Source organism: Artemia sp. Qi Xiang Cuo, chromosome 18 (genome assembly GCF_049724085.1).
Source record: "Artemia sp. Qi Xiang Cuo chromosome 18, ASM4972408v1, whole genome shotgun sequence".
In the NCBI taxonomy this organism is placed as follows: domain Eukaryota; kingdom Metazoa; phylum Arthropoda; class Branchiopoda; order Anostraca; family Artemiidae; genus Artemia; species Artemia sp. Qi Xiang Cuo.
The window spans coordinates 31,599,714-31,621,837 of NC_142811.1; the positions used below are offsets into that span (position 1 = coordinate 31,599,714).

Below are 22,124 nucleotides of genomic sequence, written 5' to 3' on the forward strand. Positions count from 1 at the left end.
TTTCACCTGACAATTTAATTCCTATTCCAAAAGTCAGAAGAAGTGCAAAAATGACGAATCGAAGGAGGGGGAAGACTGCAGTTATAACTGATTCACCACATAAAAATGATTTAGAGGATGCTCTAGATGCAAAACAGGAAAAAGAGATTGCCAAGACAGAAAGAGCGCTGAAGATAATTTATAAGAAAGAAAACAAAGCACAAACTCTAGAAACAAAGAGAAAGTGCCTGAATAAGAGTGAAAAAGTGCCAAGAAAAAAAAAACAAGAAGACAAAGAAACAACCTGAAACTTACGGCAGTGATTCTGACGAGTTTCCCGACTGTGAAGGTTTATATTGTTGTGAGTTATATTCAAGGTCGACTGAGGGTTGGGTTGCCTGTTCCATATGTAAAAAATGGGCTCACAATTCCTGTGCAGGAATTCATAGCGAGGACGATGAAGCTATCTTTGTATCTGAATTTTGTAATTCAGAATGAGATTAATTTCAGGAAAGAATACCTTTAAACTAGTTTTGTTGGCTTAAGCAAAATGGAAAAAAGCCAAATTATAGTTTTATTTTTATTAATAGGATTAATCAATTAATTTAATCAATCATAATAAGATTAATTCAATGAAAGAATATGTTTAAAATAGAGTCGTTCCCTTAATCAAAATAAATAAAAAGCCAAAAAAAAATTTTACTTAGTTATATATACTGTTTTAACTACCACCCCGTTCTGCCTCGGCTACGGGGCAGGACGGGGTATTTGACATTTTTTTTACATTTTAATTAAACAAATAAAAATAAAAATTCACTTTTTACAATATGAGTGTGAAACTTTGTTTACAACAGTACATGGTACTTTGTAAAAATTTTTAGCCTTTTATATTGACTCCTTCTAATTAATAAAAATCCTTTTAAACTTAGTACCCCTTCCACCCCGTGTTCCCCTGATTAATATTTTGGAGCAATGGAAGAATATCATATGAATTTTTTAATCACTTATGACTTATGGAATAGTTACAGTGTATTAATAAAGAGAAACCATTCTTTTTGTTTCTTATTCTTTTTTTTTTAATACTTATTATGGGTTAATATCGTACATGATTATTTCTGTAGTATGACTACTTGGGTTTCGCTGGAAGTTCGATTCCAATAAACCTCACGATGAGTGGAAATGTCTGCCTCTGAGCAGGAGAATGACCTGTTAGAGTTTATATCTGAAACTGGTCGTTGAGGACCATTCCTGGCCAGTGAGGCCAAACATGGTTAAAGTGTGCCATTTTGGCACATTTCACCTCAACTGGTACAATTTAGTATAATCCCACAAAATATGGCACATTTTTTAAAATTATGGTACAATGTGGTACAATTCAGTATTTTTGTACGGATGTTTGTATTCCTTCATCTATAGATAATTTTATTTCATCCTGATCTTGTTCGCCATAGTCAAGATAAGAGACAGACAAGTAGTCATCTATTTTCCTTTTTTCGTAAGCAGACAGTTCAGGCTTCCAAAGGTCGGACAAATACATCTCTCTGTGTATCAAGTCTTAACGATTGAAAATGAAAAGCTAACAATGAAACTATAATGAAACTCTGGATTCGTGATGGTCGGGAATCTATCAAGAATCCCGAGAAGGGACAGTTTTTTCAAAATTCTATGTATCGACAAGAATCAGTCTCCCAGTCCTACAGGCCCTATAAGTGAGATTTCTTGTAGCCAACTACCAGCAAGGAGCTCTCAGAATGTTAATGGTTATCTAGTTAGTAGAATTCCAGAAAAAGTGAGAAGAAGAAAAAGCATGGCCATAAGCAGTACTAAAACCAGTAAAGAAGAATCTCATATAACCTCACCTATTTTGACCAATATTAGTGAACAATATTCTGACGTGGAAGTTTTAGATAGAGACAAAAATATAAGAAGCAATCTGGCTGTTATTGCAGATTCAGAGTTGAGCCGGTCTGCGAGCACTGCTGTAGCAAGGGAAGAGGAAATTGGGTCAGATAGCTCAATTGTTATTGCTAACTGTAGCGATAGTTTAGAAGATGATAAAACTCCTTCAGTTACTGATGAAGCAGAATCACACGTTGGAACTGCTACTGGAGCTAAAAAGGCTACCACAATTCAGCAAAATGACAAAAGAAAATTTACACCAAATTGGAATATTGACCTTGAGGGTAAACGTTACATCGGCAAATGCCACACATGGCAGCCTCGCTGTATTCTGTGTAATGCCGACTTTTAAAAAGTCAGAAAATCAGGCAGCCCGAACGGATTTTTAGTGAATTTCTGGCGAGGCATAACTTGACAATCAATATTATTAAAGAGCTTCCCGAAACCTTAAGGAGAGCATTTCCTGACTCGGAAATAGCAAAGGGTGTTCAGTGTGGTCATACAGAAACTACACATGTGATTAATAAAATAATTGGAGAAGTAGTTTATGTGGACTTGTGCAACAAGATGAGAAAGAACTGTTTTTCGGTAATCATTGACGAAAGTACTGATGTGAGTATTCAGAAAGCCTTTTTGTTGTTATTCTTCATGTCAATGAAGTTGAGGAAGCTGAGAATGTTGGATGGAAGAAAGTTGTGAAGGACTCATTCTGGCAATTAATTGAAGCACAGCAGTGCACAGCTGAAGATCTATATACAGTGTTGAGAAAAACTTCTGTTTAAAGAGATCAGAGTACCAAAGCAGAATCTGATTGGTTTTACATCAGATAATACATCTGTGATGCTGGGGGGACAAGGTGGTGGGCAAGCAAAGGTTTCGCTGGATTTGCTAAACCTATTTGTTCTTGGGTGTACATGCCACTCCATCCATTTGTGTGCCAGTGCATCAAGTCATAAGCTACCTACAGACGTCGAAGAATTCTATCAGGATCCCTACAATTACAATAGCAGAACCCCAAAAAGGGCTGGTGAGTTTGTCAAAATGCAGAAGTTCATGGAGCTTGACGAACACAGAATCCTGCGCCATGTCACATCTAGGTGGCTTTCCTGACTTCCAGTTATTATGCGTCATCTCAAATAATGGGATTGTTTGATACTTTTCTTTCGGAGTGAAAGCTTTAAAGAAGGAAACAAGCCAGCTAAAGCCACAGCCATACTCGAAAAATTGCTGTCCCCTACATTCAAAGCGTATTTTGCTTTCCTTGCTTATATCCTAACATTTGTTACTGACCTTAATCAGTTGTTTCAGTCGGAGGATACCCAAATTCACATATTGTACAGTCGAGTTAGTGAGCTATATAAAGCGATTATCAATCATTTTATGAAGCCAAGCTACGTGGAGACGACAGAGGCACCTTTGATACAGCTCAGGGACCCACAGCACTTCCGAGACATGAAAGAAGTAGACTGTGGCAGTTGTGTAGAGGTTATACTTATCAACAACGAAATTTTTTTATGTGCTGCAACTGCCTTCAAAACAGTGTGTACGGAATACATGATATGATTGAGTACGAAATAAGGGAAAGGTTTTTCAGTTCAAAATACTCGTCGGCTAAAATCTTAGACAGAATTGACCCAAAAATAGCCCTGTCTGATGCGGAAAACATTGCCAAAGAATGGAAAAGGCTGCCATTTTGCGCTGATCTCAAGAAATGTGCAGATTTTGACCCAGTTTATTTCTGGTTTCAAACAGTTTGTGGTAACGAACTGTAAGTAAGGAGCGACCCGGCTCAATGGTAACCGAAACTCTAAAAAACGGAATTTTGGTACCAATAGATACATCAAAAGAATCAGATTTTAATTCTGATTTCAAATATATAAGTTTCATCAAGTTTAATCTTACCCATCAAAAGTTACGCGCCTGAGAAAATTTGGCTGATTTTCGAGAAAAGGGGGAAAGACCCCCTAAAAGCTATAGAAACTTAATGAAAATCACACCATCATATTCAGTGTATCAGAGAACCCTACTGTAGAGTTTTCAAGATCCTATCTGCAAAAATGTGGAATTTTTTATTTTTTGCCAGAAAAAAGATCACGGATGCGTGTTTATTTGTTTTTGTTTTTTTTTCCCAGGGGTGATCGTATCGACCCACTGATCCTAGAACATTGTAGGAAGGCTCAATGGAACGGAAATTAAAAGTTCTAGCGCCCTTTTTATGTGACCAAAAAAATTGAGGGCAACTAGGCCCCCTCCCACGCTATTTTTTTCCAAAGTCCCCTGATCAAAATTTTGAGATAGCCATTTTGTTCACCATAGTCGAAAATCTAATACATATGTGTTTGACGATGACTTAATCCCCCACAGTTCCCAGGGGAATGGCTGCAAGTTATGAACTTTGCCCATTGCTTACATATTGTATTGGTTATTGGGAAGTATACAGACATTTTCAGGAAGAATTTTTTTCAGGTAGGGGGGGCTGAAAGAGGGGGTTACTCGGGAGAATCTTTCCGTGGAGGATGTTTCTTTGGGGTAAGGGAAATTTCTATGAAGGGGGCGCCGGATTTCCAAGCATTATTTAAAATACGATCAGAAATTAAATTTAAAAAAACAAGTTTTTTCAACTGAAATCAAGAAGCAACATTAAAACTTGAAACGAACAGAAATTATTACGTATATGAGGGGGTTCTCCCCCAAGTCAATACCTCGCTCTTTACGCTATAGTTTTTTTTAGTGCTTTCAAAAGAGCTATCTATTCTAATTAACGGCCTTTGTGATTAAGGGGTCATTTTTAAAGAATTGGAGCAAAATTTGAACTTTAGCTTAAAGAGCAAGGTATGGACTAGGGGGCAAACCCCCTAATATACGTATTAAAAATATATGAATATAGAAGTTCGTTACGTAAGTTAATTCGTAAGTTACGTATATTTATTACTAATAAAAACGTTCGTAAATAAAATTCGACAAGTTTCGAGAAAGCCATTTAGCCAAATAAAATTGAAATTAATATGCAAATTTTGTTTTAATTATTCATGCACGGTGAGCAAAAATCAGAACCTGCATTAATTAAAAAACGTTCACAAATTAAATAAAAAAAAACACGTTTTTTTAACTGAAAGTAAGGAGCGAAATTAAAACTTAAAACGAACAGAACTTATTCCGTATATGGAAGGGGCTTTTCCCTCCTCAACGCCTCGCTCTTTACGCTAAAGTTTGCCTCTGTCTCAAAACTTTATTTTTTAAAACAAAAACAAACTTTAGCGTAAAGAGCGAGGCGTTGAGGAGGGGAAAGCCCCTTCCATATACGGAATAATTTCTGTTCGTTTTAAGTTTTAATGTCGCTCCTTACATTCAGTTTAAAAAACTTGTTTTTTTTATTTAATAAAGTACTAGAACGATGTGATGGTCCTCAAGTCAAAAGTTCCCCATTCTTGGGTGAATTCATGATGAAAATGCCTATCCTACCACATTTTTCTGTTTGCGCCGAGAGGACCTTTTCAACTGTCAGTTGAAACAAAATAAAATTGAAAAATAAATTTAGCTTTACTACTCTTTATGCTGTTCTGGGTGCTAAACGATTCGTTACCAAGGACCGGAAACCCCCCATGAGCATGGTGACATACCCCAACTGGGAAAATACTGGAAAAGGGTACAGAAAATCTGCAACTGCAAGTGCCACCATGGCTTCTGATTCAGATAATGATGTTTAATGTCCTATTTTTGGTCATTTTTTATGTATAGTTTTTGTAGTATAGAGTAGTTGGAACTCAAAGTTTATAAAGCCAGTTCCAGTTTTAAAAATAAAAGATGCCGTTGTCTAGATGTTTAAGGTGATTTAAAAAATAGTAAACCACATGGTCCCTATTGTACCATTTGTGGGGATATATCCAACTTGACCTTACAAGGTGAGTAAAGGATTGTTTAAAGGCATTTCGGAGAAATATATTGTTTCAACATTAAAATCGTCAGTACGTGTTATACCAGACCATAATCCCCAAAGACACTTCTTAAATCAATCTCAATTTTAAAAGTTTTTTTTTTCCTGTATTGTTTGTAGGCGGTAGCGTATCTTAGGGGAGGGCTACAGGAGCGATCCTCCCTTCCATCGAGATCTTCATAAAAGGGAAAAGGGGGATTTGTATGCAAACTATTAAATGGAAAAGACAGGTCCCAGCAACTGCTTTTGGGCAATATTCTGTAAGAATACAAGGTTAAAATTCGATTTTAGCTCCTGATTTGTGTTAAAATCGTCGTTTTGACCAATATTAGGGCGGTGCTATAAACAGTCGTAAATGGCCGAACAACAACGACTGTTTTGGCCTGTAGTAAAATGCTACTGTAGTAATATATGTTACTCCGAATAATTTCTTCGCGTAACACGTGGAAAAAAACTGGGATATGTACAATTTTTTTTTGTCTTGGTACATTTTTAGGGCAATTTGTGCTACATTTTGTTTTGAAGTGTTGGCAACACTGTTCCTGGCAGCTGTTAGAACATCCAACTAGTTAATTGTTCAACAAAATTGTAGGCCTAATACTTTAAACAAGATGGAAATCCAATAAGGATCTTAAAATCCAACATGTTGTGTTTGAAAATTCAATTCGGGTATGGGAATCCAACATTTTTGTTTCTCAATTGATTGGATATTCAATAATGATAATGGAATTCCAAAATAATCTGTAATATTCAATTTAAGCTGTTGAAATTCAAATTTTGGCCAATATAAGGCCTTTTTTGCAAGCTTGAAAGTGAAACCAACTTACTTCAAGAAATTAATAGCATTTTTGAAAACCTTGCAAGATAATACCTGAGACCGATTATTAACACCGGTTTATATATATAACTTTATTATAACAATGGAAGCGTGGTCAGTTTTCAAAAAATCTAGCTATTTCATTTTGTATTCGCGATTAGTCGGTATCCGGCCTTTTTTGCAAGCTCGAAAGCGAAACCGGCTTACCTTATTATAGTTTATTTCCATTATTCATGACTAGCGGAGGAAAATTAATTAGGCTCGTGAATGTAATAAAACGGTATTTGGGCATTATATGGGCAGTTGCAAGGAAACCAGTCACGAAAAACCCGTTTCTGACGGGTTAATTCAAGGCACCGCTATAAACTAATGGAATGCATAGCGTGGTTTTCATTGCGTATACGATATTTAAACTGTTGTTTTTTGGGGTTTAGGGGGGGGGGAAGGTACCTAGGTTAGGTTAGGTTACGTATTTAATATATGTAATGCGTCCCCCCCCATCCCCCGGATTTGCAAATATATATCCCAAATTTGTTTATAAACTATTATATATTCATCCTACTTTATTTTATTTCATTAGCATTAACCAAACTTGACTTTTTAGAAATTTCCATGTAATGCCCAGGTACGAATAAAACTACCAATTTTGAAATTTTTTCTTCACGTTACTATCAATTACTTCAAGAAATTAATAGCATTTTTTAAACCTTGCAAGATAACAACTGAGACCAATTATTAACACTGTTTATACATATAGATTCATTATAGCAATGGGAGCGTGGTCAGTTTTTGAATGATTTGCCTTTTCTCTTGTTATTCGCTACTAATTGGTATAATTTTCACAAGCCTGCGTTATAAGGCACTTTTGCTTTCCAGTATGGTTTTGCCCCCCCCCCCCCCAAAAAAAATATATAATAAATCACAATGACTAATGCAACATTGATTATAGCTTATGTTTTTGACTGATACCACGGACTATGCAAAAAAAAAAAAAATACAAAGTAAATATCTAACATCCAAAATGCACGTTAGAATCTGTGCCAAGTGAATTTTAGCAAAAAGTCGCTCAGGATCAGAAGTACACATGCACTCAGGGAACCTCGAGACCTAGATGTCTCCCCCCCCCCAATTCCATGAGGATTACGATTTATTTTGTAACTTGTCTCTAACCCATTCATGCTTTGCCTGTTTCATCTACTCCGACGGGTATTCATAGCACCCCCACTCGCCCCGAAAAATCTGGACCTTATGCAACTATGGTATAATAAGATAATTATGGAATAATTAAGACCAAAAGGGTATTGATTTGAAGTAGGTGATTAATCTAGTTTTAGCTGGTGTGTATTTTAAAGGTTTATCTTCACTGAAAACCTTAAAATGGCGTTTTGCAGTAAAGCCGTAGTAAATTCCAAGCAATTTGTATTTCTGCCTGTATAAAAGTGATAATGTGGATTTTGTAGTCGCTTTTTTTTTAAATAAACCTGTTGTGAAAAATATGATTGTGAGCAAAAAGTGGGGTCAGTTAACATCACCGAATGTTCTCTTACCTTTTAAATCATCCTACCATACACTTTCGAAAAATTTTACGCCCCCCTTTAATGAATTTAAAGTAATTTTTCTGCCGAAATACATACATCAATCTATACAAAATCAAAAATTGAAGTAGGAATATTTTATTATTATTTTTGGGTTGTTAGTTGTTTTAGAGGTATAAACCTCTGGAAATTTTGCAGCATTTTACTTGCAGCATTAACGAATGGAATTATAAAAAAAAATATATACGAATCGATAGAAAATTTCAAACTGAAGCAAAGAATATTGTACTCTCTTTTTGGGAAGGGCAAGTATTTTCAGAGTTTTTTTTTTTGTTGTGTTTGAAAATTAAGCTTGTTGAAATTCAGCTGTTGAAATTCAAATTTTGCTGTTGATAAACATTATAAGCAAATTTTGTTGAATCTCAAACAGTTTTTTTTATAGTGTATTACCACTAGGCTATTAAACTATTATTATTCTGAAGTTATATCCCCGTCTTAAAATTTGTAAGTAAAAAACCTAAACAGTCCTTTTTTGAATTGCATTCTACCCTAAAAATATATATATAGCTGCGTAAAAATAGCTGCGATTTTTTTTCTTTGCAAAACAGCTCGTGTATAACAGGTTAAGCAGAATTGCAAATTTGCTCACCTCAAATTAGGTATCTTTTAAACACAAAATGGCAAAATCAGATTTGGAACTGCGTAGAATAACTTCGAAACGGTCACAACTTTCGATGGCTCAGTTAATATCCCACGGAACTGGCAGACCGTTGTTACGTATGAACTTGCTGGAAATAAAATATGGCATGACTTAACATAGGCCAACAGAAAACCAAACTGTTGGACAAACTTGTAACGAGTATAATAAGTTGTCAATGTGTATGGCGTAAAAAGTATTCCGAATCTCCTCCAACGAGAAGCAAGAATCCGTTCATGAAACCCCTACCGTCGATGAAAATTTTCAATCCTACTAATTTGGGTCATAGAAAATATCGTAGAAAACTAACATTCTTGCGACTGAGTAAACGAGCAATATACTCAAGGCATCGTCAATTTCAAGAAGCTATTTAAAAAAAAAAAGTTTGACATTTTCCCTCACCTGTTATTAGTAGGCCTATATTATTAAAATATATTCATAAAGCTAAGACTTCTTCTTTTTTCCAAGTGCTTAAGAAACTAAAGTCTCAAGGATACTAAAAATGAAATTGGATTGTTTGTTTAAATGAAATCTTGCACAACCATATACGTCTATAAAAATTGAAAGCCTGGAAATTCAATTCTTATGCAAAAGATGTTCGATGCAGATATGTAGTTTTAACAGTTAGCAGGCGCAAATTTTAAAAATAAAGAACGTATATGAAAAGCAGCAGAAAATTAGCGAAAAAAAATTATCGAAATGGAGGTTTAGAAACTGCAAGTTTCCTGATTGCTGTAGCAAATGATAAACACTGCCATTGATTAGCAGTAAACTGAGTAAAAGGACCAGTGATTGAATGATTAAAATTATGCAAGTATAGCCCTATAGGGCTATATTTGTTACCAAGATGCTATAGCATCTTGGTACCAAATGTAAATAAGAAACAGTATATACACTATATTATTGAACAGCTATTATTACCTATACTACCTATATATTACCTATGTATTACCTTTACTTACCTATACGAATATGTTTTCAGAAATACCAATTAAGCTATCTTGTTTTATTGTATTTATCCCTTTAGTTGACTATTGAGATATCAATGAATTCTGTTTTTCTTTTGATTAAAAAAAATATCACTTTTCTCTCTTAATTTTGACATATTCCCTCTAACCTATGTTTGTTAGTAGTTGTCACAGCATAAAGATATAATTTATAAATTTTATTAATTTATATACTCTGGTAGTTGTACAGCAAACAAAAAAAAATCGTTGAAAATCCTGGTTTTCAGGTATGAACAGACCGAAGACGGAGCCAGAGGACAAATATGTTTTGACTTTGATGTCCTTGGTACTTTAAAAGACTCGTATCGAGTAAAAAATATCGTTTTAGATACAGTTAGTAAAGACCCGGTTATTGTTCGTAGTTCACGAAGGATATTTTAGCTGTTTTTATTTATACGATTTTTGTGGTACTGATAGTACCACAAAACGTCAGCATCACCCGTCGATGTGGCTGCAGACCTGTGTGCATGCACAAAAACTGTGTATACCTTTTCTAGGATTATTAACGAGATCCCTTCGCCTCCATACACTCATTCAAACCTGGTTAGTGCCAATCTGTGCTTGAAGCTTATCGAGTTCTAGCGGCGCTGATATTTAAATTTCCAATTTGCCAGTATCAACAGGGTTAGGGGCGAATCTCCAGCATTTTTATTGGGGGTAGGGGTTCATATCCGGATAGTCAAAGGGCATGGGATGTATGATAATTTATTCTCAGTATTATTAAGGGGGCAACTGCCCCCCCCCCCCCAAAAGATGCCCCTTGATCAGGGCACTAGTAATTAACGCATAGAAGTTCTCAACGTCTTCAACAGCTGTAAAAAGCTTCAGCAGTGATCAACAGCTTATTAGCAACTGACCTTCGCTATGGCAAGGTTTTCCAAGGGATTTAAAGGTCCCCCTCCCCTTAGATTTTGAAAAATATCTCTTTTTTTGTTTTCACTTATAAAAATCGAAAAAAAAACACATTTTCCCCCTCCTCCTTAGATCTTGAAAAGTAGTTTTTTTTGTATCTTCAATTCCAAAAACCTTTCTCCCCATACATCCATATATTTTCACGAATTGGCACTCCTGCCTGCAAACAAAGGAGGAACCCCCTCAAAAGAGTTCTTCTGAAGGACCCCTCGTCTCGGAATGAGGATGGCACAATAAGAAACTTTTTTAGTCTAAACTTCCTTTTCTGAAGAAAAAACCAGCGAATCTCCCCAGAGTCTGACACATGCAGCATATGCTCCTAATGACAGAAGTATTTGTGAACCTAGTGTTATCCCTGAGTTGTTTAATTCATCCAATTAGGTTCTGCGTCAGTACTGTCATGAGGATTAATTTCTTTTAGCACTTCTTTTGCTCTTTATCACAATTGGTTTTAAAATAACTTTTCTTTTAAAAAGAGTTCACGTGATCGAAGCCGAAAGTACGTGTAGCCTAAGGCTATAAAACCAATCATTCCTCAAGTGTAATGCGATTGATGCACATATGCCAGCATACAGTAACGTCTGAAAGCAAAAAGAAGTAATAAGCTAGAACGTTTACTAGAAAGATTTTTTTTCCAAAAAAATGTAGATAGTATAATTCATTGACTCCAAATTATCAATAATAGCAAAATCTTTAGTGACTACAACACAAAATTCTGTTATGACTTTCAGAATGTACGATTTTAACTGACATCGTCGTGTTATTTCTTTATACAAGTAATACGAATCCATTTTGTAGCCCGCTGTACTAGTGCTCTTGGTATGGAATCTGGCGCAATTAAGGATGAAGATATTCGGGCAAGTTCTTCCTTCGAAAATGGTAGTGTTGGACCTCAAAATGCAAGGCAAGTCTGCATAAATTATCACTTAAAAATTGCTCGTTTATAGGTCATAAAAAGCATTGGTGTTCCTAGCTCAAACCAGACAGGGATATTATGACAGTGGAAAAAGATATTTAAAAGCTTGGGCTACTTTTTTAGAACTGCATAAACACAGTGCAAGCAGGGACTTTTTATAGCTTTTATGAAATATTTATGGAAGAGATGAGTAGTGCTATTTTTAAAGCAATGCTGCCCTTAGTTAAACATATCTAACAGCATTAGATGTATCAGTGAAACTAAATTAATAAGAACAAGCACGAAAATTCACCACACCTCGAAATTCAATTTCTAACTTAAACTGCCGTTGGATCAACAGTGTCTTGTTTAACGCATAAGACGTCCTTTGTCAGGAAAAGTCAAATGAGAATGCAAGATCCTGGAACTAAAGAACTTTCAGTGTAAATAAACGTCCCTGCTTAGCAATGTCCAATTTCTTTTCTTCAGAGTGTTTCTTCTATCAATAGACTCGGCCATTCTCATGGAAATGGAATTTTCTTTTCGCTATTAACTCCACTTGATTACCCAGTTCTAAATATTTTGCCTTGTTTTTTTGAGAATCCAACGGGTTTAATAGCCGGTTTACCAAATCTGATGGTTGTTCTTAACGTTAACAGAAAAAAAGAGAAGAAAAAGAAAGAAAAAAATGGAGCTAACAAAGATATGAAGTCCCTCAAAAGAAGATTTAGAAACAACATCATCTCTCCGGGCAGGGTAAGAGAAACTTGCCTCTAGATTATGACTTTGAGATGAAGATATATCTGAGTGGGGATATCTGATGTCATCTAGGACCTATTCGATCGACTTGGCCCGGATCCTGGCACTTGGAACGCGGTAGACTTGTATATTTTTGATTTTCTAATCATTTATTAGCATAATCAAAAAATTTTTGGCGAGAATTCAATTCCTGCTTCCTGTTAAAGCATCAAAGAATCGTCCATTTTGTACTATTTGTTTTCTTCCCGATCCCGGTCGAATCACTCGTTGTGATTCTTACTGTTGCATCTCTTCTAACCGCAGATTTCATTTATGATTCGATGTGGTCATTCCTGCAATTTTTCTCCTAACCACATATTTTGTTGTCCAGTATTTTCATCTGAGATTCGTAGTGAGGCTTGTTGTCGCATGTCTTCTAGCCGCCCATCTCGTTTGCGCTTCATTTTCGTGTATTATTACACCAGACGTTTTTCCATGCCCTTTGCTTTAACTGTTTGGATTCCTTCAAAATTGTTTCCAATAAAAAGTTATACATACATACAAACATAAATAAATATACAGTTGCTTGTTTATATATATATATATATATATATATATATATATATATATATATATATATATATATATATATATATATATATATATAATATATAATATATATATATATATATATATATATATATATATATATATATATATATATATATATATATATATTCGTTATGTTTAGTTTCAAGTTATGAGGTGTAAAATAAGCCATTTCAACTGATTTAATAAATTCTAGTGTGAATTCAATTCCTAAAAGCGGATGAAGATTTGCTAGATATTTTCCAGAGAAATTGCTTAAGGATTGTTCTGGTTACCCGGCTAACTGACCGTATTTCAAACAATAGGCTGTACGAGAAATGTGGTTCAACACCGCTCTCTTGGGCTATAATGAAAGAAAGGTTGATGTGGCTAGGGCACGTTGCGAGGATGAAGAATGACAGATTGCTGAAGATTGTTCTTTTCGGCCAACCGTCTAGGGCTAAACGGAAAGCAGGTTGTCCTCGTCTGGGGTGGGAGGATGTCATAAAGAAATATCTAAAGGAAATGGGAACTTCGTGGGAGGGTGTAAAAAGGAAGGCTTTGAGTAGATTGGGATGGAGGAGGAGCGTGCGTAGCTGTGATGGCCTCTGGCGGTTTGGTGCTGCGGTGAGTTGTTAGTAGTAGTAGTTTCTGTTATTGCTTATCTTCCACCCGTAGACTTCATTTGTGATTCGATATAGCCAATTCGTTGTGATGCCGGTTGTAATATATTTTCTAGCCGCAGATCTTGCTTGCGCTTCGTTTTCGTGGATCACCTCCGATTTCGGAATGCTCCAATGCCTTTGCCCTCCAAGATATCTAAAATACATATTGGCATAATTATTGTTTTATTCTTTAGTTTCAAGTAATAGGGTGCCAAATCAGCAATTTCAGTTGAATCAAGAAATTTTGTCGTGAATTCAATTCCTCCTTCCTGCTTATCCTGTAATAACATATTCCTTATTCATTTGTTATTTTCTTAAATAAATAAATTCCACAATAGCATAATTATTGTGTTATTCTTTAGTTTTAGCTCACATTTTCGTTTGCAGCTAACTGTAGATTTCGTCGTGCAGCATTTTTGTTTATGCGATTTGTTGCTGTTTCTTTTTCCATGCCTTTTTAAAGCTGTTCAGTCATTTTTCATCCTGGGTAATTTTGCACAGGTCAAAGGTGCTAAATATTAGATCCTCGTTCCTGTTTATCAATCATAGTCTCGCATACTCTAAACTAACACGTTCCGTCATTGCATCGTAATTTTGCTGTGACTTCTAACCGTTCACGCACGCTAAACTAACATTTTCCTTCATTCCATTGTAATTTTACTTTGTCTTCTGTATATAAGTATGACGTCACTCGCATGATTTTTTTTTCTCAAAAAATGATTCTAAACGAATTTTCTAAAACTCTTGGCCTATCTAGATCATTTTTTCAGACCACAAAATCAGTGGTGGAATTTCTCATAATTATTGGGGGGGGGGGCCAAACTCGGAGCCAATATTCCCAAATCAAGTGAAAATGACAGTAGGAAATGAAAAATGAGCCATATAGAAAGCTGGCCTGTTTCTCTGGATGCTGTTTCTCTCAAGCTGTTCTGTAGCTGCAGTGGACATTGGTGAGAGATGGAAAACTAAAAGGTTATTGGAGATCTAGAAATTAAGTGTTTTGTGGTTTCTTTTTATTCTTCGAGATTCTGACCAGGGGAGCGTTATGGCGGCCATTTTTCTTAGGTGGGGCATGTTGGGCCCGTGGCCCTAATTATCAGTGTCCTGTTTCTCCAGTAAATGATTTGAGTTCACCAAAATTTAAAGTAATTGATCTCGTTTCTCTGGATCCATGGTAAAAATATCTAGGATTTTCATATAAATCAATCCACGGTACCAGAGCATGATGTCAAAAGCTTAGGAATTGATAATGAGGGAAGCATTGGCCCAAAGATTTTATCTTTCCCCTGATTGGTTGGCGTCCAAATGGCCTAAAAAAACATTGTGTTTTTTTTTGTTTTTTTTTTCTTTAATAAAACAAAAAAAGTATTTTCAAAATCAAGGGTGCCCTTGGCATGTACCAAATTAAGTATAAAAGATCTAAGATGATTTTATTAAATATAGAAAAGTTTTGCTTCATATTTATTGGGCTTAAAGAAGATAATATTGCAAAGTATGTTTCAAATTAAGTATAGAAAAGTTGAAATGATTTTGTTCAAGATAACTTTAATAAAAAAAGAGGATAATTAACTTCAAAATATGAGGATACTTGCGTGAATTAACGTTATATCCAGCCACTCCCACAACCAAACCAATTATCAGGTTTTTAACCTAATCTTGAAAAGAATGGGCTTAGGCAAGCATGTTTCTATTCCTGCAGAGCTCCTCTGCACTTAAAAAGTACATGGGATTGAAGATTGAAAAATTGGCTCACACATGTAAATAGGCAATGAATATCAAATGAAAACCTGGCAACTGTTTTCTGTTTTGTTTGTATTAAGTTTTGTATCTTTTGAAAAATTTGGCTGGTTCAAAATATGAGAGTAATTTGCGCCATCAACGCAATGACGACTGCCATATTTATATTTTGATTAACATATACAAGCTTAGTGTCAGATCTCACAGGGATTTTGTGTTAATAGAATTGTTTATGTTTAAGCTGATTGAATAGTTTTCAGCTGTTTCATTTTCTGTCAAGGAGCTTTTCTGACATTATATAGGATATTTGAAGGGTTTCTTGCAAGAATAGGTCCTAACAGGAAACAAAAGAAACCATATAGGTCTCTTCTTTCCGTCCATCTGTCCTAATGTAAGGTGCGGCGAGGGAAATTAACTTTGCTTAATCTTGCTGGAGTTTTTCAGCTGCGAGGAAACAATTATTAACATAAATTTTTCCAGACCACCGTATATAAAAAAAACGGCCTGTTTTAACGACATTAGTTACTTATATGGTTGTCTTCTTTCAAGCGAGTATAACTTGTAGAATGACAGGAATTTCAAAGTAGGCTACTTGAAGAGTCCTCAAATGCTCTATTTTCTTGCCTTTTTCTGAGTTCGCTCCTCCTTTAAATATTGCCCCCCTCCCCCCGGAAAGGATTTCATCCGCACGTTTCTGCAGTAAGGATTCCTTGACGGAAAATGTTCAGCTATGTCTTAGAGTTAAGGGTCTAACAATGGAGATTGCTTTTTTTCGCTATCTAATCAAAATCTGGCACGTTTACAAGGACATTTCTTTTTGGAGGGGGTTTGGCAATTTCTAAAAACGCAAACTGTCTAATTATTCCGGGCTGTGGGGGTTTTGTCATTCCGAAGGCATATTTGTTAGACATTTCGACTATTTTGAATAGAAATACTAAATACAATTTTTGATTGGACGTCTTGGGGGCTATGTGAGTTCGGGTTGCAAAATAAGGTACGGGGGGAACGCTAGTTTCGGATTCCTTCTTGAATTCTCAGAAACTTCTTTCTTCAACTCCAAAATACCATGAAGTTGAATCCAGATATTTCTAAATAATTATCAATTAGAACGTTTTGTTACTAGAGTTTTTCCAAAACACATTTTTTTTCTCGTGGCAGTGGTTTTACTAAATTGCAGCTACTGCTGTAACTATGAAAAATTACCCTTACAGTAACCCTTATAGTATAGTAATAAGATTGAAAGCAATGCTTTCGCCAGTCCTTCTCTATTAGAGTCTTGCTATTCAATGCAGATACATATGTTCCAATTTTATTCGCATATATTTTAACTTGATTCTACAACTATTCAATGCAATTGCAAAGATAATGACGAACTTTGAACTGTTAAACTTAATGTTAATTCACATGATGGCGCTAACAATAGATGAACTATTGACCCTATAAAATTCAACAGAAAAAATGTACGGACATATTGTAGCGAGACGTTCTGAAGTGTAAAATTACAGCATTTAAACAGTAAAACAAATTTATAATTCCATGTTTAATTATTCGTGATTATATACTGCTTACAAAAGAATTATAGCAAAACAACGCATAATTACTGACTAGGAGTTACTTCTTGAGTCCTTAAGCATGTTTTTATTCTTTGCTCTTAGCGTTTTGTTTTTTTTTTTTTTTTTTTTTTATTTCGAGTAATTTGGAACTAAATACGAACTAAAACAAGCCCTTCAAATAAGTTTTGTTTTACTTAAAGTTGTTACTGTGGTATTTTCCCTATCAAGATGAGAAGTACATTTTTCCTTTTGCCTCACATCAAGACTTAGAGTCTATATACCTGCACATGTTATAAGACTGCCTTTTCCTCCTCTAAATTTAAAAGTGCACATTGGCTCAGTGGCGAACCAAGGGGCCGGGGAAGGACCCTGTCCCTCCCCCCAAGATTTTTTATGGCGCCCTCATTCCTTGTTATTTATGTTTTTCACTCTTTTTTTTTTAAATAAATTTGTCAGTTTGGTCAATTATTGGCACCCTTGTCATATTGCCCCCCTCCCAAGATCTTGCTTATTGGTGCCCTTGTCACATAGCCCCCCCCCCCCCCAAAAAAAGACAACAAAACAATTTTACTCTAGATCCGCCCCTGCATTGGCTTGAATGTTGTGACTGAAAGTTCATTTTTAATGCCCCCCCTCTCCCTGAACTGTGTTTAATCCCCTGAAGTCTTATTGTTTGCACCTATTTAGATACAGTTCATATAAAACATTTTCAAAAACTTAAACTACAAGTTGTTTCATACAGTTTACAGTTTTTAACATTAACGTTAGAAATATTTGTCTTGAAAAAAAAAAACATTGTTTGCTGGTGTTTGCTTGTTGTACATTGCTTGCTGACAACCTAATATTCGTTTTGAAGAAGGGGATAATAGGAACACGAGAGTTTTGAGAAAATAAATTTTTATACTAAGCAATAATGTTCACACTAGCCTGAGTGCTTCCATTTCTCTTTTTCGAAAATCGGGCAAAGGTCACTTAAAATTGGTAGATTTTCGGTAGACAACAAGAAGATATAAAAAAACCGGTAGACGCTTTTCAACAGGTGGTCTCAAATGCGTTTTGAGAACCAAGTAAGGCTTTGTTCCCATTGGCTTTAGTAACTAGAATACGTCATTGTGTCTACTCGCAACTCGCGGCTCTGTTCAATTTGGTGCATAAGAATAATCACTCAAACGTTCCCTGTTCAGCAGAAATGGAAAATGCCCTATACTCAATTGAATGAAGTTCTCCTCCCTTCTCAAACAGGATCATATAAAGTTTCCTCTCGTACACAGAATAATTTCTGTTCATTTTAAGCTTTAAAGTAGCTCTTTATTTTCATTTGAAAACTCGTTGTTTTTTAAATTAATTTGATTCATGGTCTGCAATTTCAGCAACATGAGCCTGATCTGATAAAATTATCTAGATAGGTCAGAAGTTTGATGAAACTCGTTAAAAGCCTCAATTTTGGAAAAAATATTTTTATTTAAGTGACGTCATGTTGTGTATTTAATTATTTTATCTAAAAAATGGCTCCGTATTTTTTCGGGAAAATTTGCATTCCAGGATTTTCTGGCCTAAAAAAACGATCTAGATAAATCAGAAACTCGAGAAAAGTAGTTAAAAGCCTCAATTTTGGAAAAAATGTATGTAAGTGACGTCATATTTATGAATACATTCAAAAAGCATATATACATAATATTTGCCTCAGTAGTACACACATATATATATATATATATATATATATATGCCCATATATATATATATATATATATGGCAATGGTTTCTGTCCCTCAAAGAAGTGCCTTCAGGCACTTCTTCTTTCAGGTTTCTGTCCCGCGAAAGCGCCATGCAGAGAGCGACAATACAAAGATTAAGAATGCTGCAAGTATGGTTTCATCGCTGAAATCAAGCTAGCCTTTGATCAAAGTATAAACACATACTGAACAAGTACTGACAAAACCTATCCTCTCCACACAAAAAAGTGACCCTTTTTCCGTGTCTCCGGAAACAATTCCATACCTATGCGAACCTGGCGAGTAAATCACAAGGTCCGTAGGTGATTAGACTTGTTCCGTATAAGCTGTATTAAATTTAATTTATAGGCTCGGAGCAGCTAATTAGTACAACATTTACCCTCTAGAGGCGCTGAGGTACGCGGGGTCACTTTTGGAGAGCTTTGACTGTACTTGTTCAGTAGATGATTATACTTTGAAAAAAGGTGACCCTTTGTCCGCGTCTCCGGAGACGATTCCATACCTATGCGAACCTGGCGGATAACTCACAAGTTCCGTAGGTGATTATACTTGTTCCGTAAAAGCTGTATTAAATTTAATATATTGGCTCGGAGGGGTTAAGTAGTACAACATTTCCCCTCTAGAGGCACTGAGGTAAGCGGAGTCACTTTTGAACAGTTTTGTCAGTACTTGTCTGTATGTGTTTATACTTTGCCTTTGATATCAGTATTTCCGGATCCCTTTCACACAAAAAGTTAAACAATTGCAATTATGGCTGGTTTTAAAGGGGCAGGATTTTTAAAACACTGGCTTTAAAGAGGATCTTAACTTAAACTGTCATTAAACTTGAACCTATATTTGCAACTTACCTAACATAAAAAAAAGAAACTTTCTTCTGAAAAATCAAATATTTATTTAGGGAATTATATTAAAGTGGGAAATTTGAAGGAGATTTTCAAGGAAGATTAAAAGACACAATTATAGGAAAAACAGCTAAAAAGTTGACTAGTGGGATGTTTTTAAGCGACTTGACACCATGATAGATGTCAAAATCTGCTTTTGCAAATAAGATTTTCAAAAATATTTTTGTTCTAACCTATGAATCACATAGACCTTGATTATTATTATTAGAGTAATAGTTCAGTTCTCGCGAATCACTTTGAAGTTGCTGTCTGTTAAATGTTTCATCGAGGGCAAGCACTGAAAAGGTGAGAGAAGGGAGATTGTCTCCTTTACTGTTCTATTGTTTTCTTTCGATTAGTTTATTGACAGATTTCTTTGGGAAATTATATTAACGTAAAGATTAATTATTTTTTTTGGCTTCGACGCGTTCTTTCAATACCGTAAAAATTTTGATTTTTATAGATTTTTAAAGAATTTTAAAGATTTCTATATGATGGGGGGTAAACTTGGTTCCATAGATCCCCCATAGCGCACGCCCCGTAAAAATACTAAAGCTAAATTGTAGTTTTATATACTAAACAGTGGTTTAAAATGCTAAAAATAAAACTATTGTTTTTTTTTAATGAGCGTGATCATTTCTTTTTTCTTTCTAAAGGTTTTATTCGCAATTTCGTGCAATTTAAAGGGCAGTTGAGTTACAATCGTTTTTATTTTACACTTTTATTTTTTTGATGTATTTACTCTTCTTGACTGAACCCAAGATCACCAATATATTTTTTGAGTAGGCCTAACATGTGTCGACTGAAGTGTTTCTGTTTTTTAAACAAGCGGAAACGTCATAAGGGTGCTTTTGAACTTAAATTCAAGCTGTTTGGACTTAGATTTGATCAGAATATTTTCTTACGATTAAAGCACTTTTATTTAAACACGAATATATATAGGCTATAATCTTGATGCAATTTTTGGGATGTATCGAAGGTATATTATATTTGGAGGTTTATTAGGAACTTGGCATGACAAAGTATATTTGGTTTAAGAGCAGTGGTGCAATTTCGCCAAAATTCGGGATGGGGGGAAGGGCAAGGTTGTAGCCAATGTTCCAAATCAAGTAAAAATGACAGTGATAACTGAAAAATGAGCCATATAATTCCATAAAGGCAAAGGTATATTAAACAAAACTGACTTAATTCTGTAGATGCTTAAATTATGTATGCTTATCTTAGTTTTGACAAGATTTTTGAAGAAACTAAATTTTAGCTAGGGGAGGGGGGATGCTGAAGTCCGGGGGGGGGCAACTGAGGTATGGTGAGGGGCAGTTGACCTCCCTGTCCCATAGCAAATTCCGCACCTGTTTTAGAGTGTCTTTTTAACCAACAAGTAATTGTATTATTAATAGAAAGGTCTTAGAATCGAAGATCTTTTATAATTTGGAGTTCCTAATAAACCGTCCAATGTAATCTACCTTCTATATAATCCAGAAATTACTTTTAATTAAAAAAAAAGTTTGCACAGAAAATAACATGTATGTAGCTTTTACTAGTGGTTTAAAAATCATGAATTTTTCTAAACTCTGGTAAAGATAAAACCCCGGTTACTCGTCATAGAGAAGTTTATTAAATACCTTGTGACTGCGGCTACAAGTATTATGGTTGTAGAACCCACCAAAATTAAAAAAAAAAAGAAAAAACGCCTGCAACAGCATAAGGATGATATAACTAAGGCTTCAAATTCTAATAGTTTTTGTTGTTCTTTTGATTCTACTATAAGCAGCCATATTTTTGAAAACCCTAGCCATACAATACTTTTTGAAAACACCCCCCTCATTAGCAGTGATTTGGGCACTAAACAAGTTGTTCATGAGACAATGTAAATTAAACTTAAGCTAATAGGGCTTTAAATAGAGATTTGGGGGAGCACTCACTTAATGCTTTATTGATAAATTTAATTAAAAATTATTAAAAAAATATATTGCAAAACCATTAGCTAATACCAATAAAATGAACCTGCAACAAAAAGACATTTTCGGTAAGCTTCTAAAAAGGCGAGAATCAAATAGTTCATGGTAACGAACTGTGAGTAAGGAGCGAAGCAACTGAATAGTATCCGAAACTCTTAAAAACGCAATTTTTATATCAATATCAAGAGATTAATAAGAAAAATGTGTGTTTTTATGCTCATCCTAAATATATAAGATTCACTGAGTTTAGTATTGCCTGTCAAAAGCTTTAGGTCTGAGAGAATTTGCCTAGTTTTTGTAAAAGGGATAAAACGCCCTTTAAAATTCAAGTAATCTTAAAGAAAACCACATCATCAGATTCAGCATATCAGAGAACCCTTTTGTAGAGGTTTCAAGCCTCCATCTACAAAAATGTGGAATTTTGTATTTTCAGCCAGAAGAAAGATCAAGGATGCGTGTTGTATATTTTTTTTTTTCGTTTTTCCCAGGGTTGATCGTGTCAAATCAACGGTCCTAGAATACTGGGAGAGAGCTCATCCGAACGAAAATTAAAAGATCTGGTGCCCTTTTTAAGATTAAAGGGTAACTAGCCCCCT

The 22,124-nt window shown here is 35.1% G+C and overlaps 1 protein-coding gene across 1 annotated transcript in view; it reads left to right on the plus strand.

Annotated features, from left to right (window-relative positions):
• Positions 1–22,124, plus strand: part of Ddr (discoidin domain-containing receptor 2) — a 191,375-nt gene that overhangs the window by 28,213 nt on the left and 141,038 nt on the right. The window contains exon 3 of the mRNA XM_089104637.1: positions 11,579–11,684. Coding sequence (XP_088960763.1) covers positions 11,579–11,684 — 106 coding nt within the window. The remainder of the gene's footprint in view (positions 1–11,578; positions 11,685–22,124) is intronic.